Source organism: Sus scrofa, chromosome 18 (genome assembly GCF_054392235.1).
Source record: "Sus scrofa isolate SSC_HxYL_T2T_F1_AM1 chromosome 18, Sscrofa_HxYL_maternal_Yorkshire_Landrace_v2.0, whole genome shotgun sequence".
Lineage (NCBI taxonomy): Eukaryota > Metazoa > Chordata > Mammalia > Artiodactyla > Suidae > Sus > Sus scrofa.
In genome coordinates this window covers 28362383-28390118 of record NC_139400.1, presented here as the reverse complement: position 1 = coordinate 28390118, position 27736 = coordinate 28362383, and the positions used below count along the sequence as shown (strand labels likewise).

Here is a 27736-nt window from a genome sequence, read left to right as displayed (position 1 = left end):
AAGCATTTAAAATATGCAGTTACTGGAGTTCCCTTGTGGTGCAGCAGGTTAAGGATGCAGTGTTATCACTGCAGTGGCTCTGGTAGCTGCTGTGGTACGGGTTCAACTCCTGGCCTGGGAACTTCCACATGCCAGCTGGTGCGGCAAAACAAAACAAAACAAAACAAAAAAACCCCACATATACATAAATATATATACATAAATACGTATATATCTAGTTACTAAACAGGACTGCAGCTACTCTTAAATATTCTCAATTGCTATATGTAGGTTCGTTTTGTCTCTGATTTTATTGTCATCCCCCTCAACCCCGGATTCTTGTGTCCCACAGTTTTCAGCGCATTGCTCAACATATGGTCTACGTACTTGTTGATTTTAGTGTATGTGTGTTTGCATATGGTGCACAGCAACTGCGTAGAGGAGTGGGTGTGTGATGCAGCGTGCATTCCTTCTGATCCTTTTTCCCTTGAATAGCTGCAGCCTGGATGTTTTCTTCTTGAGGGTGGAGGCAGAATCACTGACCCTTTAACAAGTTGTCCCTCGCAGAACAGGTGTCTCCCCCGCCTTTCAGAAAAGAGGGATGGTTGGACACTAAGTGACACCAGAGGCTGGCCAATGAGAAGTCGGGTTTTGGCAGACCAACCAATGGGCGGCCTGGGGCGGGCCCGGTTTCCTGGGAGCCCGGCGGGCCGGGCTGGTCCTCTGGCCGCAGCGGAGTCTCAGCCGCTCACGCTGCCCGCGGTGGCTCCCGCGACTCCCGGCGGCTCCAGTGGCGGCGCCGTTCCTCAGCCCGCGCTTCTTCCGGACGCACGGCGCGGGCACCTCCCGCCGCGCCGCAGCTTCGCCGCCGCTCGGGCTCCAGCGGTGGCGCGGCTCATGCCTCCCGGCGCGGAGCGCTCAGGTGGGCCGGCCGCCGCGGGGAGATAGGCCCCCGGGGGCGGCGGCGGCTGGACCATGGCCCGGAGACCCCGGGCGCCGGCTGCCTACGGGGAGGACTTCTCCTTCGTCAGCCCGCTGGTGAAATACCTGCTCTTCTTCTTCAACATGCTCTTCTGGGTGAGTCTTGGGGGCTCGTGGGGGCATCTGGGCGGCAGGGCACCCCCTGGAGGGCTGAGTGGGCTGCCCGCGGCTGAGGAGGGTTGTCCCCGGATGCCGGGTTCGAGGCGAGCGTGGTGAGCCGCACTGCCTAGTTTTCCGGGAAGACCGCACTTTGGGGTAATTTATCCTAGGCAGGGACACCACAGTGACGCCTTGTGTGTAGGGGGTGTTGGGGTGGGGGGGGTCTGCAAGGGATTCAGTAAAGACTTATGGGTATTCCATGGGCAGCGGAGGAGGGTCTGTTTTAGGCCAAAAAAAAAAAAAAAAAAAAAAAAGGTGGGTTTGAGCGGGAGGAGTGGGTTTTCTTGTTGGTCGAAGGCAGACCCACTGATACGTGTTAGCAGTCTTAGTAGTTAAAAATCCCATCGTTGGGGGATTTTTTGGCCTGGGAGGCCCTGATAGCAAAGAAAAGAGGAAGAGGGGGAAACCCAAACCTTCCTTCTCCCTTACCTCAGAGAGAAGGGGTTAAGGGGCTCTCATCTCTTCCTTTTGCAGGCCTCTACCCTCCCTTCCCCCCCGCAAAAGGCGGAAAAAGGACAGGAATGGCCTCCGGGTGTAGATGCCTTTCCCAGCACTGTCTCAAACTTTGCCTCACCTTGCTCGGGACCAGACTCTAGCCCCTGGAGTTTGACAGTCTTCAGATTCTTTAAATAGGACCCTGTGTTTGACTGGAAGGTCAGGGGTCCTTTCAGAATCTTCTGCTTAGGGCTGGAAAAGTGGAAAAAAATGTTGGACTGGGGCTGCCTGGATTTTCATCCCCACTCTGCCATTAATTGTTAACTTGACTAACCTGGGCCATACGCTCACCTCTGTAGGCCTTGGTCTCTCCTCCGTAAAATCAAACGCCACATGATCAAGGATGTCGGAAATACTCTGCTGGAGCTGTGAATGCAGCTGGACCAGATCTTGAAATGCTAGCTCAATCCTGTTTCATGTCTAGAGAATCCCTGAGGCCCTCCGGGTTTGAGAACATAGTGGGACCCACCATACACACCCCGACCCCCACCCCGACCTCCAGATTCCCTGATTTTCTTCCGGCACCAACTACATCAGAGCTGCGGCTCTCGGAGCCCATTACACTTGCCCACCTCTGCCTGAGACCTAAAGTTCAGACTTGCAGGAGGAAGGAGTCTAAAATATATTTCCTAGGAGAGGGTGCAGACTAGGCATCTAAGCAAGTTGCTGGAAAGGTTTCACGGGGGCCATGGTGTGAACACACACCAAGTACCTAAGTGCTAGCCTGTTGGGAAAAATGAGAGAAATCTCAAAGGGTGGTGATGACAGCTCATTCTCAGCCATTGTACTGGGAAGAATGAAGTTTGAACTCCTAACAAATTCTCAGTTTTAGAACTGGAAAAAACATTTTGGGAAGATGTCTTGTCCAGGACCCACATTTTATAAATGAGAAAGCCAAAGCGCAGAGATGTTGTTTCACGCTAGGTCCAACAGATGGTTAGTGGCTTGATCTGGTGGTTTTTCTACTGAGCCACAGTGCCTCTAGGGGGAAGTTCTTGGCCCAGACAGCTGCTACAATAGCTGGTGTTAGCAGTATTAGTAGTTAACTAGTCAACTAGTCCACGGTGTAGGCTCTATTTCAGCTGGAGGTCAGGGAAGAACTGAAGAAAATCTTGCCACCACTCTGCCAGGCTGGGGAATGTCCTAAGGGGAACCCCCACTTAGGGGCAGGTCCTGGAGAACCCTCCTACTTGCTCACTGTCTGTTCCAGGCCAATGACGTGCCATCCTCAGAGCCAGCACTAGCATCCCAGAGATCTCAGCTCTTCATGCTGACTCTCTCTGTCAGCTAAAACTTTGCATCTCCTTTGGAGGCTTTGGCGCTTCACCTTAATCTGTGGTCCCTGGTGATAACAGCTGGATGCATCTGTTACACTTGCATTCACGGTCATTTTCTTGGACTTCCCCACTCCATCCCACCAGCCTTTCACCGGATAAATGACTTTGGGACATCATAGCCAGGGAGAAAGTTTGGCTCCATAGACCCATTTATCTTGGTACGAATGCTTCCTTCAAGGTCAGAGGACCTGGCCAACCAAGCTGGCACCACCTCAAATTAGAGAAGAGCCCCTTCTTGGTCCTACTTTAGACTTATAAAAAGTCAGAGGCTCTAGAAATAGCACACCGAAGGACAAGAGGCCCAGTTTCTTTCTGGCACCAACTTAACTGTGTGACCCTAAGCCAATATATCTGTCTCTCTGTCCTTAATCTTTCTCCTCTAAAGGAGAATTTTTTCTGCCTCTGTGAACTATTTAAAGATGAATGCATCACTTTGGGGACAGTTTTCTTTCTTCAAGACCTGGGGCTGGATCTAAAGATGCATTTCTCTTGTGTCCCAGTATCCTTGGGACATTGACCTTCCCAGGGGACAGTACTTTTTCAGCATTACTGAATGTCACTTCTCTCCCAGGTCCAGAGCCACAGAGTCCATTCCACATAAGTCCAGCCAGAGATGAAGAGCTGTTTCCCCAAATCAGGGGTCATCTTTCTTCCCATCCCCTCTTTAGGGACTGGTTACTGTGGTTTCTTTTTTGCAGGCTTCCACCATCCTAATCAAACTCCCCCTTTCCAGAAGGCACCCGTGGTTGGGACTGTAGGCCCACTTCTTTTCTGAGCAGAGTGCATCTTCTGGCCAGCTGCCGGGGGACTGTGTATGGATGGTGTTTGTGTCTGGGCCTGGGTCACATCAGGAAGGTGGCCAACATCGTCTGGGCTCATACGCTATGGTGGCAGGGGGACAGTGGTGGCAGGGATGTCAGTGGCTATCCCTCTTCCTACTCTAGGGGCCCTGATCCTTGGGGCATCCGGAGTCTGACACAGAAAGCTTCTGGTTCCTTTGGGACAAGGACCAATTCTTCCTGTTCGTGTTTCAATTTTCACTTCCCTTTTTGCCCAGAAGTTCTGATTTTCTCCCCAGAATTATGCTACCGGGTTACTAGATCCCATGGCTTAGAGATTTGCCCCAAGATCACAAAAGTTGTATTTTAGTCTTTCAGTTAAGAAGTAGCTGACTTTCCTTATCTCTCTGTATTCTGTTCCCTGTGCAGAAGGAAGGCAGTGGACTGGTACATGCTTTATCAGTCTTGGGCATGCCAACCCCCCAGCACACACTCCCCCCCATCTAAATGTGCTAGGAGGCAGCGCCCATTTCTGCCCCTGTTTTTCCCCTCCTTTCCCCATAGACGAGATGGCTGCAATAAATGAATTATCACATTATTTTTATAAAAACCCCACCACCACCACCAAGAATGAAAACAAGAACCACACTCTTTGCTGTCAAGTCACATGTATGCCTTTTTAACTCCTCAGATAGCTCTGCATCTGTACCGAGTAGAAAAACATAAACTTCAAGCAGACTTTGAAAAGAATAAGGGAGAGTTCCTGTCGTGGCTCAGTGGTTAACAAATCTGAGGTTGCAGGTTCGATCCCTGGCCTCGCTCAGGGGGTTAAGGATCTGGCGTTGCTGTGAACTGTGGTATAGGTTACAGACGCGGCTCGGATCCTGTGTGGCTGTGGCTGTGGCAGACAGGCAGCCGTAACTCTGATTCGACCCCTATCCTGGAAACCTTCATATGCCGCGAGTACCGCCCTAAAAAGCAAAAAAAAAAAAAGAATAAGGAAAACATGTAGGTAGCATCTCTCCGAGTCTTGATAGCAGACTCTCTGTCAGGCTAGTAATCCCAGGGCCATGAATTTGAGTGTTTATACTACCATGAGCCCTTGTGTACTTCCCTTCCTCATTTATAATCTTGAAAAACCAAAACCAGCCACAGTCTAAGGAAGGAGCTAAAGGCTTGGCCCAGACATTGGAGGGAAAAGAGCCCTGCGGACTCCACTCCAGCAGGACAGTTCCATCCAATCCAGAGGGAGAAAACTAAGAGCCGGTTTCGCACAGAGTTGCTGCCTCAAAAACCCGGGAACAGTGGTGCCAGGATGACCACAGAAGGACCAGTGTGTGCAGATCCTGGGCAATGAGAGAGGGGGCCCTGCTTTGGGGCCAGTAGGCTGTGATTTCTTTGACTTTACCCAGATCTAAGGATAGAAAGGATCGAGAAACTGGACGTACAGACCCCTTCCTCCCAATGTCCTCTGGGTAGGGACAGTGTTTTGATTTCTGAGCAGAGAATCACTCTACTCTCAGCTGTCCCCGGCCACTCCCTGCAGAAGAAGAGGCAAGCACTCTGACGGATTCCCGTGGTTCTCATAGACTGGACTTCAGAATGTGGAAGACAGACAAGGCGGACTTTCTCTCCAGGGCTGGTGGGCCCTGTGTCGTGATGCTTATCTGTCCCCTCCAGGCTTGGTTCCAGGGACTTCCCTCTGGGCCCTGCTGGGCCCTCCTGCTGCTGTCTTACTTCTCCCTGCCTGAGCCCCACCCAGTTTGGAGATTACCAGCTGCTAGCCCAAGACAACTGCAGGCAGCTCCTTTCCGCATGTCCTCGGATTGCTGTGAGGCAGAGAGGAAAGCAGCCCAGTGGCCGAGGTCATAAGGCTCTGGAGACATGTGGGCCTATGTTCCAGTCCCACTTCAGCCGCTCGCTAACTCAGTGAATTCTCCCAACATCAGTTTTGTCAAATGGAGATCCTAACGCCCTTTGGGGGCTGTGGTCATAGTATGTATACAGTGGTTAGCCCGGTGCCCAGCCCTTACCACTCAACAAAAGGCAGCTGTTACTATCACCGTTCGAACTGGCTCCTAGAGTCACCTGTTGGGGATGGACCTGGAGAGGGGGAGGATGAGTGGCAAATCGATGGGGGTGGAGTCTAGGTAAGGGCCCCCCTTGAGCCTGACTTCCCTCAGTCTTGATGCCCTTTGCTCACGTTGCTACTGTTAGCCAGAGGGAGAGTATCATCAATGGTGGCTTTATATTTTACAGTTTACAAAAAAATTTCGTATGTATATCACAGGAACAGAGATCCCACTGTTGTCTTGAGGGCCTTTCCTAGGTCCACTCCTCAGAACTTGTCACACCACCGCGGTCTTTAGGTGCAACCCAGTGGAACGGACGCCAAGGGCTAATTTGCCTGGAATCGTCAGTGTTTGGGCGTTAGAGCCAGGAAAGGAACTCTTGTTTAGGACAACTTGGGGCCTATAACCATTTCTCTCTTAGTGCCGATGCCCTAAAGTCATGTCCTAGGAGCCTAAATTAAGTTTTCCTCACACGTGTCACATCATGACTGTCTCATCCCAATTTACAGACAAAAAAGTCAAAATAACGGAGAGGCTTGTCCAGATTTTCTGTTTTCTCCCATGACCACCTTCTCTCCAAGACCATAGCGCGAGCAAGTGCAAGCAGAAGGCAAAGGGAGAGAGCAAGGAAGAGGAACCATGATGGAAAACTAGGAAAGGATTCCGAGTTTCGCCATATTATTGTTTTATGAGATACGAGGCAGAGACATACTTCTAACAGCCTTATCATCTGTTAGTAAAATTGTTCCTTATTCCTATGATAGAAATTAGCATGTCATGCCTCTTTGCATGGTACATTGAGAACGATATGTTATCTGTGTAATATTCCTGTCAAAAATGTGTCATCTGAGTCTGTGAGGAAACAATAAGACACCCAAATTGAGGGACATTAAGCCAAACAGCCAGCCTGGACTTATAAAAAATGTCAGTGTCAAAAGAAGAAAATCAGGATGTGTTGGCAAGGATATGGAGAAATTGGAACCCTGTACCTTGCTGGCGGGAATGTGAAATGGTCCAGTGGATGTGGAAACACAGTTTGGCAGCTCCTCAAAAAATTAAAAATAGAATTTAATAAACGTACATATGGAAACCTACCATATGACCTGGCACTTCCACTCCTGGGTCTGTACCCAAGAGAACTGAAAACAGATATTCAAACACAACCCTGCACATGGATAGTCACGGCAACACTATTCACAGTTGCCAAAATGTGGAAATTACCCAAATGTCCATCAGTGGGTAAATGGATAAACAAATTGGGTTCTCTCCATACAATGGGATATTATTAGGCCATAAAAAGGAAAGAAGTACTGATACTTGCTCCTACATGGATGAACCTGGAAAACGGTACTAAGTGAAAGAAATTCAACACAAACAGCCATATGTTGTGTGATACCATTTATAGAAAATGGGCAGAATAGGCAAAACCATAGAGACAGGAAGCAGATTTGTGGTTGCCAGGGGTTGGAGGACTGGAGGGAATGGGAAATGACGGTAGTTGGTACGAGGTTTCTATTTGGTGTGACGAAAATGTCCTGGAACCTGATGGTGGTGGTGATGGCACAGCCATATGAATGTACTTAAGGCCACTGAACTGTACCCTTTAAATTGGTTAATTTTGTGGTATATGTATTTTACCACAATTTTTAAAAAGTCAGTGTCTTAAAAAAACAAAAACAAAGGAAAAAACTGAAACTGTTCCAGTCTAAAGAAGACTTGATCACTAAATGCCTGATCCTTGACTGGATTCCAAATCAGACAAAAGGAAAAAACAGTTATAAAGGACATTATTGGGATAACTGGGGAAAGTCAAATGACTGTAAATGAGTTGGCAGTAATAGCATATTACAGCTTCAAAAAGAACCCAATATGTCAAGATTGTAGAGCCTACACTGTCGGAGCACGGTGGCTTCCTAGTGTCCTGTCACCTGAACAGTTTTAAGATCTGACGCTATATGTTTTGGCATAAGGAGAAATCACCCCGATTAAAGGTTGTAAAATTGCATGTAGGTGAATCTCCGTTTAAGAAAATAGGATATTAAAAAGTGTGGATTTATAAAACTAACATATTGGGGGTGGCTATTTTTTTTTTTTTTTTTTTTGTCTTTTTGTCTTTTTTGTTGTTGTTGTTGTTGCTATTTCTTGGGCCGCTCCCACGGCATATGGAGGTTCCCAGGCTAGGGGTTGAATTGGAGCTGTAGCCACCGGCCTACGCCAGAGCCACAGCAACGCGGGATCCGAGCCGCGTCTGCAACCTACACCACAGCTCACGGCAACGCCGGATCATTAACCCACTGAGCAAGGGCAGGGACCGAACCTGCAACCTCATGGTTCTTAGTCGGATTCGTTAACCACTGCACCACGACGGGAACTCCGGCTATTTTTTAATAGAGTTCATTTTTTATTTTTTTTATTACTCAAATGAATTTATCACATCTGTAGTTATATAATGATCATAACAATCTGATTTCACAGGATAGAGTTCATTTTTTAGAACAGTTTTCGTTTGACAGAAAATTTAAGATGATAATACAGTTTCCATACACCCCACATCCAATGTCTCTTATTATTATTATTATTATTTGTCTTTCGTCTTTTTTTAGGGCCACATCTGCAGTATATGGAGGTTCCCCGGTCGAATCGGAGCTGTGGCCGCCGGCCTACACCATAGCCACAGCAAGGCGGGATCCGAGTCATGTCTGCGACCACACCACAGCTCACGGCAACGCCAGATCCTTAACCCACTGAGCAAGGCCAAGGATCGAACCTACGTCCTCATGGACACTAATTGGATTCATTAACCACTGAGCCATGCTGGGAATTCCCCCAGTGTCTCTTATTAATAACATCTTACAAGTTCTCATTAAGTTCTGTACTGTATTCAGATTTCCTTAGTTTTTTACGTAATGCCTTTTGTGTTCCGGGATCCCATCCAGGATACCAAATTTCATTTATTTATTATGTCTCCTTAGGTTTTCGTTGGCTATGGCAGTTTCTCAGAATTTCCTTGTTTGTCATGGCTTTGACAGTTTTGCGGGGTACTGGTCAGATAGTCTGTAAAATGTGCCTCTGTTGGAACTTGCCCGATGTTTTCTCGTGGTTACACTGGGTTATGGGTTTGGGGAAGGAAGCCCACAACAGGGAAGTGCCTCTTTTGGGAGGGGGGCCGTCCCTGCAGCATTTGAAAGTTCCCAGGCCAGGGATTGAACCCTTGTCACAGCAGTGACCAAGCCACTGTAGCGACAATGCCAGATCCTTAACTGCTGAGCCATCAGGGGAACTTGGAAGTGCCATTTTCATCGCTTCACCTCATATACCAACGACTTAGCTCTGTCGATGTTGACCTTCATCGCTGGCTGCGGTAGTGTTTGCCAGGCTTCTCCACTGGAAAGCTAGCCTTTCCCCCTCCTTTTCCAGACTGTTTTCTTTGGAAGGAAGTTACTCTGTGCAGCCCACACGTAGGAGTGGGGAGTTATGCTCCACCTTCTTGGCAGTGCAGTCACCTAAATTATTTAGAATTCTTCTGCATGGGAGATTTTTTCCTCACCCATTTATGTATTTATTAAGTCATTTATATCAGTATGGACTCATGGATATTTTATTTATTTATTTATTTATTTATTTATTTATGTCTTTTTAGGGCCACCCCTGCAGCATATGGAGGGTCCCAGGCTAGGGGTCTAATTGGAGCTGCAGCCACAGCAACACCAGATCCGAGCTGTGCCTGCAACCTACACCACAGTTCACAGCAACGCTGGATCCTTAACCCACTGAGCAAGGCCAGGGATTGATCCTACATCCTCACGGATGCTAGTCAGATTCTTTTCCCCTGAGCCATGATGGGAACTCTGGCTATTTATTTTATATTTGGGGTAATAGTTCCATGCTCTTTTATTTCGATGTCGCTTTGGCATATCCACATTGGTATGGGGTTTGGGTTTTGTTTTTGAGCATTTCCTTACCTTCTGGCATGACAAGGTGCTCCAGGATTATCTTGTCTATTTCTTGCCCTAGTCCTACAATCAGCCATTTCTCCAAAGAGCCCAGGGGATGGCCACTTCATTATAAGGTGATAACCCACCTTACATAAGGATAAAGATACAGGTGCATGCAAATTATTTTATATAATTTGATCAACAGCTCTTTAGGAGCACGCCTTTTGCTGGACTCAGCTATTTTAAAAACTGTGTCTGGCTTTTGAAAGTTTCCAGCGAGGCTTCATTCTAGCCAGAATATGAAAAGCTATTCTGAGAAGAGAAGTGTCTTTATCTCCATCCTCATCATGAAAGGAGGTCATTGGTGATATTATGGGGTGTCATAGGATTTTGTAGCAAAGACTGATACAGTGTAGAGAGCATCCGACTGAGATTGGAAATGGGGTTTAGTCCAGATGTTGCCACTGCACCCATGTGCGCTTGGTCAAATATTACTTTGCTCTTTTGGCCTCATCTATTTTTTTAAAAAAGGTGACTGGTTGAGCTCATTTCTAAGCTTCTGTTCAGCTTTAAAATACTATGCTGTGAAGAGCAGCAGCACTAACTTTGGAAGAATTCAGGGTGGGAGATGTGGGCAGGAATAGAAGTGTGAAAGGGCAAGCTCTGACCCCAGGATCAAGAGGCAGATCCATGACAGAAATGCAGGATTTTAGAGTTAGCTAGTAAGTTCCAGGGAAGCAGTATCATTAACAATCATATTGAATATTAATAATAACATTAACATCTTAATCTGGTTTTTCACGTAGCCAGCAGCTGCTACTTTACGTCCAGAGCTGAGTGTGCTTTAGGCTTGGGGTCCTTGAACTTGGCTGCATGTTAGAATCACCTAGAGTGCATTCAGAAACACTGTTGCCTGGCTTCCAGTGCCAGAGAGTTTGATATACTTGGTTTGGGGGCAGCCTAGGCATCAGGAGTTTTTAAGTTCTCCTCCCCACTCCCATTCTAATGGCAGCCAAGGTTAAGAAGCATTGCGTTAGGCTAGAGATGCTGTTGCCCCGCCATATAACATAGAGGTCTCCTTGAGGGCAGGGACCCGTCATGCTCATCTTTGCGGTCCTCAGAGTACCTCCTACCTAGCTGCTGAGGAATTGAATTTGGATAGTATATTAGTTTCCTAGTGCTGCTGTAACAAATTATCACAAATTTAATGGCTTAATACAACACAAGTTAATTTTCTTATAGTTCTGGAGGTCAGAAGTCCAAAACGGGTCTCAGTGGGCTCAAATCAAGGGATAGTGGGAGTTCCCATCTTGGCGCAGCGGAAATGAATCTGACTAGGAACCATGAGGTTGCGGATTCGATCCCTGACCTCGCTCAGGGGGTTAAGGATCCGGCGTTGCCATGAGCTATGGTGTAGGTCACAGATGCAGCTCCGATCTGATGTTGCTGTGGCTGTGGCATAGGCCGGGAGCTGTAGCTCCTCCTCGACCCCTAGCCTGGGAAACTCCATATGCCGCAGGTGCAGCCCTAAAAAACAAACAACCAAAAAAATCAAGGGATGGTTCCTTCCGGAGGATCTAGGGAAGAATCTGTTCCCTTGCCTTCTCCAACTCTTAGAGGCTATTCCCCACATCACTCCAACCTCTGCTTCCACCGTCATACATGCCTCCTCTGACTTGGTCCCCCCCGCCCCGCCCCCCTTATTAGGTCCCTCGAGACTATCTTGGGCCGACTGGGATAATCTCCCCATCTCAGGATCCTTAACTCCATCACAGTTGCAAAGCCCCTCTGGCCATGTCAGGTAACAGATTCACAGGTTCTGGGAATTGGGACAGGACATCTTTGGGAGGACACTGTTTTACCTTCCACAGATAGAGACAGAGCAACAGCTATCATTACAGGCCCACACATGGAATGAGGTTACCCTGGGACATGTGGCATCTCTTTCCCTTTCTTGTTTTAGTTGTATTAGGATTTGATGGGAGACCATCTTTGTGGAATGTTATACACCCTAGTGAAAATTTAACATGTGAAAAAACACTGAGGAGCCTGGAAGCAACAGAAATAAAGAGCAGATGCATATTTTTAAATGATTCAGTAAAGTGATATTCAGAACCTAATTGGCTGTGGCGAGTGTTAAAGGGCAGACAGAGATGCCTAATCACTCTGCTCAGGGCTGTGCCTCCAGGCTGGCAGGATGACTGGGATCTCTGTCGGTGGTTTCCTTGCCTTCCACCTACTCCCACTTGCTCCCTGGGCCTGGTTGTGCTGTGGGACAAGAAGCCCCTCCGGCCCCACACTCGGCTCTGCAAGCAGCTCCCTCTCCCTTAGACAAAGAGTGGGAGCGCCAGCACGTAACACATCTGGCCCTGAGTCAGAGGCGGTGTCAAATGATTGGGGGCCAAGGAGAGCGGGCCATGTGTATAAGCCGAGAAGGGTCCTGAAAGACATGGTTTTAGGTAAGAGTTTACCATTTCCTGCCAAATGCACCAGATAGTGGAATTCCCTGAGGGAAAATGTCTCTGCTGAGAGACTAGTCTGACCCTGTCACCTGCTATAGGGGCCCAACTCCCTTCTCCCATCAAAGCCCCAAGATGGCTCTTCCCAACTGGTCTCTATCTTGCAGGACAGTGGCGTCCAGCCAGCCCTCTCTTTCCGCCTTGAATTGGTCAAGTTCTCCCTGATGCTGAGAACCCCCTGTAGCCAGAGCATGGGCCCAGCTATTGCCATGGTGACAGCCCACTGCTGCTTAGCACCATTCTGGGGACTGGGCACAAAGAAAGGGGGGCAAAAGATGTTTACACTGGGCCACCCTGCACTCCTGGAGGCCTGGGGGTGGGGGACAGAGAATGCTCCTTTAAGGGAGCCCTGGTTGTCTCTGATGAGTTTGTTCTCTCAGGGAGAAGCCAGGAAGTTTGAAAGGTCTAAACTCCTCTCTTCCTCCACACTGAAATCAGGGTTTGTAGAGATAAAGTTTCCTTTGCAAGGCAGCCCTGCTGTTTGTCATTCATGCATTCATACGCAAGCATTCTTTCACGCTGGTTTGCACTTTCATTCTTGCATCTGACACCATGTTGACCTCCAAGGGACCTGGGAGTGTCCATCTAGGCAGGCCTGCTTCAGCTTGAAGACCTGCTCTTTGATGTAGCCAGATCCAACTCAGAACTTCACAGAATTTCTATGTGACCCTGGGAAGTTAACTATTAGTAATGATAGATTATTTATTATCAAGCATTGTGTTAAATGCTGTCCATGCGTTATTTTATTTAATTTTCACAGGAATCTTATTAGATGTAGTTGTTTTTAATTCCCATCTTGAGGTTCAAAAATTGAAGCTCAGAGAATTGTCCAGCATGGACGCAGATTTGACTCAGCTCCAAAGCCTGTTATCTTAACCGCTGTTCTGTATTGACCGTGCCTTGCCTTAATTTCTTCATCTGTAAAATGGCGATAATAGGTGCCTCGAAAGATAACCGTGTTGTGAGGGTTAAATGAGATCATCTTTTAAGGAGGTAATGCACTGACAGATAGCATCAACACTGTCACTGGGGAGGAAGAAGATGCTTATCTTTGAGTCCAGGAAAAGCCTGTCCTCCTCCTCCTCTCCTTTAAGGCTACTCACAGCAGTTAGGGCTCCCTGGTTTCCAAAACCTGAGGGTGGCTCCTTTCCCGTCTCCCCAGGTGATTTCCATGGTGATGGTGGCCGTGGGAATCTACGCTCGGCTAATGAAGCATGCAGGTGAGTATGGGCCCCCAGCCAGCTCCCCACGACTCTTGCATGCCCCTCTCTCCTCTGCCTCCTTCAGGCCTCCGTCCCACATAAGCTGTGAAGCTATAAGGGGCAGCCACCCGCTAGCCAGATCTTAGCGGCCGACTCCAAGGCAGCAGGCCACCCCAGCTAGTCCACCTGGATTTCCCTGAGCTCCCACGAATCTTCTGAGATCTGCCTGCATGTTAGGCTTAGGGCCTGTTAGGGAAAGAAGGTAGGCCCCTGGATGCAGAGAGTAATCTGAGGCTGTAGCCTGTCCCTCGCTGTTGCAGAGTAACTCAACCTCCATTCCTATCCCTCTGCACAAAGTCTCCAGGAAACGGCATCTGCAAAGCCAGCAAGCCTAATGCCATTCTAATTCTTTTCTGGAGCGGAAGTGGTCCCTCCTCTGTTAAGCCTGGGAATAATGGCTCTTATTTTGTTAGTTCCTCAAATTAAATGCCACAAACCCTTCTGGGCCCTTTGTGTTCTCCACGTGGGAAGGCAGTACTGCCCCCCCTCCACCGTGATCTTCACCCAGACACGCTGGAGATTCCTCCACCAGAGTAGAACAGTTTGGGGGGCACCCCCACCCCACCCCTGGTACCTGCCTCAGTCCTCAGTCGGCACCCGGCTCAGTCAGGCTGAGAGACAGCCCCCTCCCCCAGAAGCTGCGCTGGCATGCCTGGCAGTGGACCCTGCCATCCTGCTGATCGTGGTGGGCGTCCTCATGTTCCTGCTCACCTTCTGCGGCTGCATCGGATCTCTCCGAGAGAACATCTGCCTCCTGCAGACAGTAAGTGGTCGGGGCACCCCCAGAAAGGCCCTGGGCCCTCCTCTCCACGCCTCTCATGCCTGCCTTTCAGTTTCCTCTGTCCCTCTGCGCCCCTAAGGCTTATGCTGTCCACTCCTCCCTGGAGAGCTCAGCTCAGGTGACCAGCACAGGGTCACCACCCCCAGGACAGCATCCCAGAGGCAGCTGCTTTTACTGCGTAAGAGGCATCTGGGAGAAGTGCCCCATGGCCCCTGGCACCTCCCCATGGCCTGGAAGGAGCCCCAGCCCAGCATGGTAACAGACTGTCTCCTTTTCCCACCCGCGTCCCATAGTTCTCGCTCTGTCTCACCATCGTGTTCCTGCTACAGCTGGCAGCCGGCGTCCTGGGCTTTGTGTTCTCAGACAAGGTAACATTGGGAACCAAGGGGCCTCCTCAGATGTGAACCAGAGGGAGGAAGGGAAGGTTCCCACCCATGCTTAGCCTGACTGATCAACCACAGTGGTCCTTCCCCTGAGAAGCATCAGCCTTTGAAGATTATCCTTAAGGATGAACGAATGGCCTTTAAAGTTGCTATATTTAAAGAGGATTTCAAGATTGTCAGGTGTTTACCTCTGACAGTCTGAGAGGTCAACAGTGAAGTAAATTCCATGAACGCAAAGTTAAAGTAGTCTGCAAGCTTTAATGGCAAATGGCTGAGTAACATTTTAATTATCAAGTGGACCACAGACAACATGAAGAGCCTTTTATTTCTTATAAAAATTATTTATTGGGATAAACAAAAGTAAGGATGGGGGAGAAGCAAACAAGACTTTGAACAGTCCTTACCATATTTGGAGGTGGTCTGCCATTCAGTGACAGCCCCCCCTTTTCTTTTGGCATCTTTTTAGGGCCGCACTTGCAGCATATGGAAGTTCCCAGTCTAGGGGTTGAATCGGAGCTGCAGCTGCCAGCTACAGCATCGGATCCTTAACCCACTGAGTGAGGCCAGGGATCAAACCCACATCCTCATCAATATTGGTCCGGTTTCTTACCACTGAGCCAAGACAGAACTTCCCCAGTGACAGCCCTTTTAATTAAGAACCAGAATTTCTTTCCTGAAGCACAAATGATTGCCAGGGGCAGACTATAGGACTATGAATAGGAAATGCCGAGAAAAACTAAAGGAGCAGGAAGGAAGAGAGCATGGTAGAACTATGAAATTAGAGCCAGAGTTCCTACTGTGGCTCAGTGATTAATGAATCTAACTAGCATCCATGAGGATGCTGGCCTTGCTCGGTGGGTTAAGGATCCGGTGTTGCCATGAGCTGTGGTGTAGGTCACAGACATGGTTCAGATCCTGCATTGCTGTGGCTGTGGCGTAGGCTGGCAGATACAGCTCCAATTTGACCCCGAGCCTGGGAACCTCCAAATGCCTCGGGTGCGGCGCTAAAAAGCAAAAAAAAAAAAAAAAAAGAAAGAAAGGGAAGGAAGAAAGAAAAGAAATTGAGAGCCACTGAGTTAATTCAGAATGTCCTAGTCCTTCTGGCTTAGTAAAATCCTAAAATGACACAGATCTGTCTAAAGAGATGCAATTCTTTTATGTCCACTAGAGGTCAGTGCCTCAGCTCAGTAAGTCCTTTTCTACCAAAAAAAAAAAAATCATCCCCTCCTCTCAAACTAGTTCTGCTGCTTAGCATCAGTCAGCAAATATTTGTGTAATTGTATTCAGAGATAGATAAATATTGGATTATCTTGAAATGTGGCTCTGCCAAGTGGCAACAACAGGTCCAGCATTTTTCTTGCTGGTACCTGAGGACTCAGGGATAAACGGGTTTCAGCACTGGCCATCTTCCATCACTAGCATTTGGGTCTGATTTCAGGGCTGACTTACATAAAGAAGGGTGACCACTGACTATTGCTATTTCTGCAAAGAAGAGCTGGTTAGGGGGTAGTCCTGTGTTCTGATTCTCTCCTCATGTTTCTGGCAGGCTCGGGGGAAAGTGAATGAGATCATCAATAATGCCATCGTGCACTACCGAGATGACTTGGATCTGCAGAATCTCATTGATTTTGGCCAGAAGAAGGTATGGGCTAAGAGTAGGGGGAGTCGTCTAGTGGTCTGGGAAGCTGTGGGCAAAAGTCAGTGTCATCCCAAGAGACACCTCATCCTCCAGGCTGAAGGGCTTCTTCATTACCTGCCAGGTAATGAATTCTGGGAAGGAGATTGGCAAAAAAACAAACCAAAACAAAACAAACCACATACCTTCAAAAGTACTTTTAGAGAATTCCCATTGTGGCACAGGAAACAAATCCAACTAGTATCCATGAGAATGAGGGTTCAATCCCTGGCCTCACGCAGTGGGTTAAGGGTCCGGCATTGCTGTGAGCTGTGGTGTAGGTCGCAGATGCAGCTTGGATCTGGTGTTGCTGTGGCTGTGGCTGCAGCTGCAGATGCAGCATATGGAAGTTCCCTAGCCTGGGAACTTCCATATGCTGAGGGTATGGCCCTAAAAAAGAAAAAAAAAAAAAAAAAGTACTTTTAAGGGCACGGAACAAATGGAATAATCTACCATTTGTGTAAAAAATGGGAGGAAAGAATATGTGTTCATATTTGCAAAAGGAATCTGGAAAGATATAAAAGAAGCTATTATAAGTGGTTACTTATGGGGGAAGGGGAACTGGGCATATTTTTCAAAAGTTAGATGATTTTTTTTTCTTTTGGATGCACCTGCAGCATACAGAAGTTCCTGGGCCAGGGATTGAACCCAGACCACAGCAGTGACAACACCAGATCTTTAATCTGCTGCACCACAAGAGACCTCTAAAAGTTAGATATATATATATATTTTTTTTTTATTTTTTTGTCTTTTTGTCTTTTTAGGGCCACACCGGCAGCATATGGAGGTTCCCAGGCTAGGGGTCTAATCGGAGCTGTTGCCGCCGGTCTACCACAGCCACAGCAGCACCAGATCCAAGCCAAGTTTTCGACCCACAACAGATCACAGCAACTCGGGATCCTCAACCCACTGAGCGAGGCCAGGGATCGAACCCACAATCTCATGGTTCCTAGTCGGATTCGTTTCCTCTGCACCATGATGGGAACTCCCAAAAAGTTATATATTTTTTTTAATTGTGGTAAAGTAGGAATTCCTTGCTGTGGCTCGGGTCACTGCTAGGTCCCTGATTACTGCTGTGGTGCAGGATCAATCCCTGGCCTGGGAACTTCCGAATGCCACCAGCATGGCACCCCCCAAAAAAATTGTGGTAAAATATACATACATCAAATTTACCATTTTTAAGTGTACAGGTCTTTAGCACTAAGTGCATTCACATTGTTGAACAACCATCATCACCATCCATCTCCAAAACTTTTTCATCTTTGTAAACTGAAACTCCTTACTCATTAAACACTAACTCTGCATTTTCCCCTCCCCATAGCTCCTGGCACGACCATTCTATTTCCTTCTCTATGAATTTCAGTCTCTCTGAACACTGTATTTGTACTTTTCTGATTGGCTTGTTCCACTTAGCATGTCTTCATGATTCATCCATTTTGTGGGATATATCAAAATTTCCTTCCTTTTTAAGGGTGAGTAATATTCCATTATATGTATTACCACATCTTGTTAATCCAGTCATCTTTTGATGCACATTTTGATCACTTCCACTTTTTTTTTTTTTTCATTTTAGGTCCGCAGCCATAGCACATGGAAGTTCCCAGGCTAGGGATCAAATCAGAGCTGCAGCTGCTGGTCTATACCACAGCCACAGCAATGCAGGACCCAAACCACATCTGTGACCCACACCACAGCTCATGGCAACACCAGATCCTTAACCCACTGAGTGAGACCAGGGATCAAACCTGTGTCCTCACGGATGCCAGTCAGATTCCTTAACAGCTGAGCCACCACGGGAACTCCTTGATCACTCCCACCTTTTAGCTGTTGTGAACAATGAGTCAAAAGTTAAATTTTAAAACAAAAGTGTTTTGTTTTTTGTTTTTGTTTTTTTTTTTTTTTTTTTTTTTGCTTTTAGGGCTGCACTCAAGGCATATGGTGGTTCCAAGGCCAGGGGTCAAATTGGAGCTACAGTTGCCGGCCTACACCACAGCCACAGCAACGCCAGATCCAAGCCAAGTCTGAGACCTACACCACAGCTTATGGCAATGCCAGATCCTTAACCCACTGAGTGATGCCAGAGATTGAACCCTCGTCCTCATGGATTCTAGTCCAGTTCATTAACCGCTGAGCCACAACGGGAATTCCACAAAAGTACTTTTGAGACCAGGGCTGAGTTCCCCTTTGCTTGGTGCAATACTCTTGACTTGGATCCTGTTTGCTTTCATGGTTTTAATTATGGGCCCGCAATATTGAAGACTCTTCTCATGTGTTTTCTCTATATTACGGCAAATGTTGGTAGCACTCATCCTTTAATTATTTCAACCAGTATTTCTGGAACATCTCCTTTTGCCAGTCTCTATGCTGTGCAAGACTGCAAAACCAGACACTGCCCTCAAGGAGCTCAAAAGTTGAATGTGTAAAACAAAATTACATACAAATTATAACAAGATATATGAAGTAATAGAAATTAAGAAAACTTCTTCAGGTGGAGGCCCCTGGGAAGCGTGAGCTTCTCAAGTTTAAACACAACCTGAACTTACAAGTAGAAGCTTTTGAGAGTTCTCCTTATCCCCTCACTGTGAGGGGTGGGTGATTCTTAACCCCTGTGGTGGGCTTTGTTGCAGTTCGGCTGCTGTGGAGGGATTTCCTACAAGGACTGGTCCCTGAACATGTACTTCAATTGTTCGGAAGACAACCCCAGCCGTGAGCGCTGCTCTGTGCCTTACTCCTGCTGCTTGCCTGTCCCCAACCAGGTGAGCACACATCCTGCCTCATTTCCTCCTGCACGGTGATCTGAGTTCCTTTCTGTTTAGGGCAGCTGTTATTGGGCTCTGCCACTGGTTTAGCCAATCTGTTTTATAGGCAGCTGTCTTTTTGTTTTTGCTTTGGTCATGCCTGTGGCATGTGGAAGCTCCCAGGCCAGGAATCCAACCTATGCCACAGGAGTTCCCTCTGTGGCAGTGGGTTAATGATCCAACTTGCTGCCGAGTCCCGGGTTAAAATCCCAGCCTAGGTGCAGTGGGTTAAGGATCCAGTGTTGCCGCAGCTGTAGCATAGGTCACAGCTATGGCTGAGATTCTGTCCCTGACCCAGTAACTTCCACATGCCATGGGTGTGCCCCCCCCCAAAAAAAATCTGTTTGGCAAACCTGTGCCCCATCAGCAACCCAAGCCCCGCAGTGACAACACTGGATCCTTAACCCACTGTGCCACAAGAGAACTCCAGTTAGAAGTTCTTCTTCACCCCAATCTGATGGCTCTGCTAATTTTTTACTCCTGTAGCTCACAGGGGGTTCAGAAGACACACATCTCTAAAGCAAGGACATCTGGACTCGGACCTCTCAGAAAAAGGGAAGTCTGCATTTAGCGACTTCCAATCAAGCACCCTCCACATATATTCGCTAACAGTGTTGTTTAGGAAGGCTGGGAAGCCCATCAGCTAGGGCCTCAAAGAAAAAGTTAATTGCGGGAGTTCCATCATAGCTCCCCCAGTTAAGGTTCCAGCATTGTCACTGCTATGGCTCTGCACAATTACTCTCTAGCCCTGGAATTTCTGCATGCTGCTGGCACTGCGAAGGAAGGAAGAGGAAAGAAAGAAAAAGAAAAAGTTATTGGAATGAGAGTCCCACTTGGCTTTTCAACTCTCTCCCCAGGCAGTGATCAACACCATGTGTGGCCAAGGTATGCAGGCCCTTGACTACCTAGAAGCTAGTAAAATCATCTACACCAATGGCTGTATTGACAGATTGGTCAACTGGATACACAGCAACCTCTTCGTACTCGGTGGTGTGGCACTGGGCCTAGCCATCCCCCAGGTACCTTACCCTGTAAAACTGTGGGTCTCACAATTCTGTAAAGACTCCTTTGTTTGGGGGAGGGCACCTGAGGATCAGTGAGGGTGTCAGGCACTAACAGTCCTGAGGAGCAGGGGATGTGATGGGCTGACCTGCATTAGGAAGGCGGGGTCAGGGAAAACAAGGGCTACACTCATTGCCGAGGACCAATTCTGTCTCACCTTTCCCAGCTGGTGGGAATCCTGCTGTCTATGATCCTCATGAGTCAGATCAAAGATCAGATCAAGCTACAGCTCTACAACCAGCAGCACCGGGCTGACCCATGGTACTGAGAATCCATCCTGCACCTCTTCAGTAGGGCAGCAGGCAAGCCTCATCAACCAACAGCCGTGGTTACATCTCTCAGCACCAAATGGAGATTTGGATTCCAGCCCCCCAGAGCGAGAGCCCAGGGGGAAGAAGCAACTCCAGATTGCAGAAGGCAGGGTGCACAGGTGGCTCAAGGCTGGGAAGGATGTGGCCCCTCTCCCCCTCCTAGCTCTCAGCATTGTTGTTTTGTTCTGTTTCTAACCTTAAGCATTTGGGTTTATGTTTGGTTTGGTTTGTTTTGTTTTGTCTGAGCAGAGTTGCTTGAGCAACAGCAGGGGCACAGAGTTGTTCGGGCATTAGGCTTCTCACAGAGGCGCTAAAACTGACAACTCTGCTAGGGCTGCTCCTGAGCTTGAACATTCTCAGATTCTGGCTGTTGCCAGCGAGACCTTCCTGGGGAGTGGACACCAGGAACCCCGCCTGGAGTCCAGTTGACATGATACCAGCTCCAGAAGGGAAGAGAGTGGAGCAGGCAATGAGCATGGGGGTCGGATGGGGACAGTTGTATGTGCTGGGTAGGAGTGGAAGGCGATGTGTTTACTAACTGCCTGGCAGGCCATCCTCCCAGGTAGTCTGAGTGAGCTACATCCTGCCCCTCCCTCATTTCCATGGAAACGGGGCAGCAAGGGCAAGGGGTCCAATAGCAGCCAAACTCATCTCTTCTCCCCTCCTTTAAAAAAATGTTTGGAACCATGCTCTCTATATTCTGAAGCCAGCAGAGGTGGGACTGAGCCATAGGTGCCCTTGAATTCCTCCCCTGTCTGGCCCTTCCTCCCCAGCAAGTGGGGTATTTCTTAACCTTGGCAGTGTGCAAAGAAAGAGAGGTAATACCCCCCATTCCTCTGCATCAGAGCTTAGTGTTTCTACAATGTAAGCAGGGATCTTGCTGGGGCTGGGGGAGCCAGAAATGGCAATAAAAGTTTGTTGACCTGGGCTAAGCTAGACTCCATGAATTTTCCATTCCGGCAACTGGAAGGGGAGGGGTATAAGAGCCAAGCCTGGGGTGGGGGAAGGGAGTGGGGGGGGCCTGCCTCCAGGAGGTACCTCCCCACCCCCCACCCCCACCCCCTTAACCAAATGCCCTACTCCCCTCCCGCAACCGCGACCTCTCTGGTCTAAACTAGATCGAGGGGTTCCTAATTCGCATCTGGGAACCGCGTAATTTTATCCCCAAACCTGACGTTCATTTTTCCCCCCGAACTAAAGTGAATTACATTAATGTGCTGACCCAAATTCAGGATGCGTTAGGGAAGGATCTGTCCGGAAATCACAGTCTAGCCCTCTCCGCAGGGAAGGGAGGAGGGATAAAGAGAAGTCATCTCTTCAGGCCCAGTCTAGACCTCCAGTCCTCTCCTCCACCTTCATCTGAGGGCGTTGGGTACCGGGGCCCATCCCGTTTTAGTGACGACTCGGAAAACCGTCCGGCTCTGCGCCGGGCTCGCCAGCGCCGAGCAGCGCGCGAGAGGGCGGCGACCCGGGAGGCCCGGCTGGCGCGTCGCGGGGCGGGGCCGGGGCGGAGCCGCGCGGCGCCGTGGGTGGTCCCCGCCCCCGCGGCGGCTGGCCCGGCGCCTCCGCGCCCCCGCGCCCATCCCCCGTCCTGGGGGCGGCGCGGCCCCGCCGCTGAGCGGACGTACCCCAACTCCCCCCGCCGCGCCCCGCCGTCGCGGGGCTCACGCTAGGGGTTTGGCCTGGCTGAGGAAAGCGTGGGGAGAAGCCCTCCCGCGCAGGGAAGACAGAGTCGCGAATTCTCTCCCCGCCCCGCTTTCCCTTAAGCCAGCCTTCTGCTCTTGGAAGGGCGCCTTTCCAGCAGCCGCCCGGGGCCCCAGCCAGTTTAGCTCCAGATAGTAACAGAATGGAAAAATAAAATAAAATCATCCCAAATAAATTAAAAATAAGGGCTTTTTATTCCGGGAGAGAAGAGTAAAAAAGCGCGCTTTCTTAGAGCCAGAGTTGCACTTTTTACTACTTCACTTGGTGATGCAGACCCAGAAGTCCATGCTAGGAGCTGGGGTGATGCACGTTCCAGGTTCACCGAATTTGAGAAGCTTACCTGGCAGGGGGCTCATTTAGGGCCTCTTGGAGGAAAAGACCAGGAACGCTGGTCTGCAGACCAAAGATTCAAATCCAAATTTCTTAAACTCCAAACTACACTTAAGTCTCTACCGTCTCTCAGCATTTAGCCGTCTGGGCTTAGACAAAAGGGGTTGGGAATTTCTGACCAAGTCCCAAGCCTTAAACTGCCCTATGCAAATGTTCAGGAACTTAGAGTGTGGTTCAGTGTTTTCCAGCTAGATTCTCTTCTCATTGTCTCTGGCTCTCGGCATTTATCTAGCTTTCTTACTCTTTGGCCTGATGCCAGGAGGGAATATGCCTCAATTTTGGAAAGATTTCTTAATGTAATTTCACGTTTCGATTTAATTTACTCCCTGAATTTGTTTCTAATAACCCTAGTCTCAAGCATGTGGGGTTAACACCAGGATCTTACAACAGCTACCAAATCTGAGCCTCAAAGGTGGGTGAATGGAAGTTTCATGGAGCTGTAGAAATCAGGCTGGATGGGCAGAAGTAGAGAGAAAAGTCCTAAAGGATGATGAAAATTTGGGATGACATGGCAAGAAAGGTACCCCTAGGGCCTCAAGCACTACAGTAAACAAGGACTTGAGGACAAATTTTACAGAATGTTCAGTGAAGTTCTAATTCCTTCTCTATGTTCTATTGCTGCAGTAACAAATCATCATAAATTGGGTGGCTTAATTCAACACAAATTTGTTATCTTAGGTTTTAGAAGTCAGAAGTCTAAAATGGGTCTCACTGAGCTAAAAAATCAAGGTGAGCACAGAGCTAAGTTCCTTCTGAGGGCCCTAGAGAATCCATTTTCCAGCTTTTAGAACATGCGTTCCTTGGTGCCTGGCCTCTTTTCCATCTTTAAAACGCATCACTCCAGGAGTTCTCCTTTGTGGCTCAGCAGTAATGAGCCCTGCTACTAGTATCCATGAGGATGCAAGTTCCATCCCTGGCCTCGCTCAGTGGGTTAAGGATCTGACGTTGCTGTGAGCTGTTGCTTAGGTTGAGACTCTGCTCAGATCCCATGTGGCTGTGGCGAAGGCCAGCAGCTGCACCTCCCAATTTGACCCCTACCCTGGGAACTTCCCATATGCTCTCAGTGCAGCCCTAAAGAGCAAAATAATAATAATAACAATAATAACAAATAAAACACATCACTCCAGCCTCTACTTCTGTGGTCACTTTTTTTTTTTTTCTTTTTAGGGCTGTACCTGCAGCATATGGAAGATGGAAGTTCCTAGGCTAGGGGTTGAACTGGAGCTGTAGCTGCCAGCCAGCCTACGCCAGAGCCACAGCAATGCGGGATCTGAGCTGCATCTGTGACCTATGCCACAGCTCACAGCAACACCGGATCCTTAACCCACTGAGCAAGGCCAGGGATTGAACATGTATCCTCATGGATGCTAGTTGGATTCATTACCACCGAGCCACAATGGGAATTCCTGGTCACGTCTTTTTTTGTGTGTGTGTGTGACTCTGACTCTAATATATCTCTCCTGTAGGATCCTTGTGATTAATTCGCGCCTACCCAAATTATCTCTTTGGTTCTTTTTTGTTTGTTTGTTTGTCTTTTGTCTTTTTAGGCCCGCACCTGCGGCACATGGAGGTTCCTAGGCTAGGGGTTCAATCGGAGCTACAGCTGCCAGCCTACACCACAGCAACACAGGATCCAAGCCTCATCTGCAACCTACACCATAGCTCACAGCAATGCCGGATCCTTAACCCACTGATCACAGCCAGGGTTTCCTAGTCAGATTCATTTCCACTGTGCTATGGCGGGAACTCCATCTCTTTGATTCTTAATTTAACCCACGTCTATAAAGTCCCTTTACCATGTAAAGTAATATAATTACAGGTTCTGGGGATTAGGACATGGGACATTTTGGGGTGGCCATTATTCAGCCTGTCACATCCCCTTCCCACTGTCATGCATGACTTGACGTGGAGGGAGATGTGGGAATGAAGGCTTGTTAGATGTTGGCAAGTTTGACTGGGTGTTGTCTGGCCTTCATGCTAATGATTACCTAACATTTATTGTGTGCCTGCTGTGTACCAGGTACGTATTCATTACGAAGTGTGATATGTGAGTCCTTTGCTATTTTCTAACTCGTCTTCATCCCAAAGACCAGATTTGTTAATGGGGCCAGGGACCAGTTTCAGAAAAGGAGAACAGCACAGCTTCTTTCCCCAGAAGAGTTCTTCTGTTCTATTAGTCTAAAAAGGTTAGGAACATTTTGTAAACCCACTCTCCCTCCCCCCAAAAAAAGGTAAGTAACTAGATATTCCAAACTGCCATGGATAAAATAGTCATAGGAGAGAATAAAGCAAGGAGTAACCAAACTCTAGAACTGAGATTGGAAATTAAGCTCTAGAGTCTCCTCACTACCATGCCAGGAGCCTGGTCAATCTTTCAGATGAATGACATAGCATAGAGATTATAGAAATGGTTTTAATCATCAGTGCCTACTAATATACGAGAGGCAACACGGTGAGGAGAGGAGGGGGTTAGGACAAGTGGATAACATTACGGAAGAGAAGTAACTTGGATACATATCTCACTTCATACACTGCAACGCATTCCAGAGGGGTAAAAGAATATTTTAAAGTAAAACAAACAATAAAAATGAAAATCAGAATATCCTATTTGTCCTAGCTGTCAAGAACCAGAGTGAATAGCTTTTCAGTGCATTTGCCCAGCTCACAGTGATTCTACCTTCTTTGGAAACTGGCCTCCTATTCCAAAGTCTAAAGATGGGTCTTGAGAAGCCGTGTTTGCACTATAAGACCTGGTCTCCTGGACAGAACTGACCAGATCTGGCTTAGGCTCTGTATTAGTGTCCTAGTGCTGCTGTAACAAAGTATAGTTGTCCCTTGAGCCATGCAAGGGGTTGGGGCACCAACACCCCATGCAGTCAGAAATCCCTAGAGAACTTCACAGTCGGCCTTCTGTATCTGCACTTCTGCATCTGCAGAGTCAACCAGCCCTGACGATGTAGTATTGCAGTATGTATTTATTGAAAAACTCCAAATATAAGGAGACCAGTGCTATTCAAACCTGTGTTGTCAAAAGTCAACTGGACTACAAACTGGATGGCTCAAAACAACAGAATTTATTGTCTCACAGTTCGGCAAGCCAGAAGTTTGAAATCAAGGTGTTGGCAGGGCCATGCTTCCTCTGGCCTCTAAGAAAGGATTTCTCCCTGCCTCTTCCAGCTTCTGGTGGCCCCAGGCATTCCTTGCCTTGTGGCAATATAACTACACCTCTGCCTTCATCTTCATGTGGTGATCCTCCCTCTGTCTGTGTCCTTTTTCTTTTTCTTTTTCTTTTTTTGTCGTTTTGCCATTTCTAGGGTTGCTCCCACAGCATATGGAGGTTCCCAGGCTAGGGGTCTAATTGGAGCTGTTGCCGCTTGCCTACGCCACAGCCACAGCAACACTGGATCCGAGCCGCGTCTGCAGCCTACACCACAGCTCACAGCAACGCTGGATCCTTCACCCACTGAGCAAGGCCAGGGATCAAACCCAAAACTAATGGTTCCTGGTCGGATTCATTAACCACTGAGCCACGACGGGAACTCCTGTGGCCTTCTCATAAAGACACCAGTTATATTGGAAAAAGACCTTGCCCTACTCCAGTATAACCTCACCTTAACTAACTACATCTGCAGTGACCCTATTGCCAAATAAGGCCACATTCTGAAGAACTGGAAAGTTAGGGATTTAACATATCTGTTCAACCCAAAACAGGTATCTAAGCCAAACTGTGCCAGAGTTCCCTTCCTGGGACCTTGGAATCAAGGATGAGATTTTAGTTGCAGCCTGGGCTGACTGGTCTGGTGGAGAAGGAGATGGCAAAAGGAATCTGAGGCTCAGCTTCTTAGACCTTATAGGCTGAGTAGCAGAGAAAGTCTATTTACAGAAAGAGCAGAATGAAACAGATTGGGGGTAGGGCAGGGAGGCAGAGAGAAGGGGGCAGAGGAAGAATACTCCTGCTAGCAGCTTTCACTGCAGTCTTACAACGTTTCTGCCGCTCCACAGCTGTCCTGTTTGCTTTCCCTGAGACTCTGTGTACTTACAGAAAAGCCTGCTTTGTTGAATAAGGGAAGTGCAACCGGGTTTCTGTTGCTTACAAGCAAAGCTATTAGAAAAGCTGTAATCACAGTAAGTTGCTATGTTAGTTTTCTTTCTTTCTTTTCTTTTTTTTTTTTTTTTTTTTTTTTTTTTTTTGTCTTTCTGCGTTTTCTAGAGCCGCTTCCCACGGCATATGGAGGTTCCCAGGCTAGGGGTCCAATCGGAGCTGTAGCCGCTGGCCTACACCAGAGCCACAACAACGCCGGATCCGAGCCGCATCTTCAACCTATGCCACAGCTCACAGCAACGCCAGATCATTAACCCACTGAGCAAGGCCAGGGATGGAAGCCGCAACCTCACGGTTCCTAGTCAGATTCGTTAACCACCGTGCCACGACGGGAACTCTGCTATGTTAGTTTTCTAATGCTGCTGTAACAACTCACCACAAACTTAGTACGTAAAATGATACACATTTATCATCATATAGTCCGGTAAGTCAGAATCTGATACAGGTCTCACTGGGCTAAAGTCAAGGTGTTGGAAGAGCTGTATTTCTTCCGGAGTTTCCAAGAGAGAATCTCTTTCCTTGCCTTTTCCAGCTTCTTGAAGTCTCCATCTTCGAAGCCAGCAACAGCAGATCAAGTCCTCCCTACCACTCCATCTCTCTTGTTTTCTGCATGCAGGAAAAGTTCTCCACTTTTAAGCACCCATACGAGTAGATGGGGCCCACTTGCATAATCCAGGCTAATCTTTCCATCTCAGCATCCTTAACCTGAATCACATCCATCTGCAAGGTCCCTTTTACCACGTGAGGCATCATAGTCACAGGTTCTGAGGATTAGGATGTGGCATCTTTAAGACCCATTATTTTGCCTATCACAGACGGCACAGTAAACTTTCCCATGACCATATGTAACAAGATAGATGGTCGAGAGATTAATGATCTTTCTTTGGTTCCTTTTCTTATAAAATTTCTTCATTTTGCATATTTGAACAAATCCGTCTGAAGCCTTGACCTCTTGAAGCTCTTTATAAGGAACACAGGGTCAACTCTGTCCAGATTCAAGGTCCTTTATTTA

General features: G+C 48.0%; 1 protein-coding gene across 3 annotated transcripts; it reads left to right on the top strand.

The window, feature by feature from the left end:
• The first annotated feature begins 696 nt into the window (after positions 1-696).
• TSPAN33 (tetraspanin 33) lies at positions 697-21460 on the top strand. 3 transcript variants are annotated; one of them, XR_014833918.1, is made up of 8 exons: positions 697-1056; positions 13419-13476; positions 14154-14281; positions 14593-14667; positions 16229-16324; positions 18985-19113; positions 19642-20174; positions 20384-21460. XR_014833918.1 is itself a non-coding variant. In XM_003134681.5 (8 exons), the coding sequence occupies exons 1-8, from the start codon at positions 955-957 to the stop codon at positions 20483-20485; spliced, it is 852 nt and encodes a 283-aa protein (XP_003134729.1). In that variant the 5' UTR covers positions 697-954; the 3' UTR covers positions 20486-21460. The 3 variants fall into 3 exon arrangements, 2 of the variants coding, with proteins under 2 accessions (XP_003134729.1, XP_013846276.1); XM_003134681.5 differs by having other exon boundaries at positions 20013-20174; XM_013990822.3 differs by lacking the exon at positions 14593-14667 and having other exon boundaries at positions 20013-20174.
• The last annotated feature ends 6276 nt before the right edge of the window (positions 21461-27736 follow it).

Bases quoted from the DNA above. Each gene is read 5' to 3' on its own strand.
- TSPAN33 (XM_003134681.5), top strand. From the start codon at position 955: ATGGCCCGGAGACCCCGGGCGCCGGCTGCCTACGGGGAGGACTTCTCC. The intron at 1,057-13,418 runs GTGAGTCTTGGG...CCGTCTCCCCAG, and splicing joins TCTTCAACATGCTCTTCTGG to GTGATTTCCATGGTGATGGT. The intron at 13,477-14,153 runs GTGAGTATGGGC...CCCCTCCCCCAG, and splicing joins TCGGCTAATGAAGCATGCAG to AAGCTGCGCTGGCATGCCTG.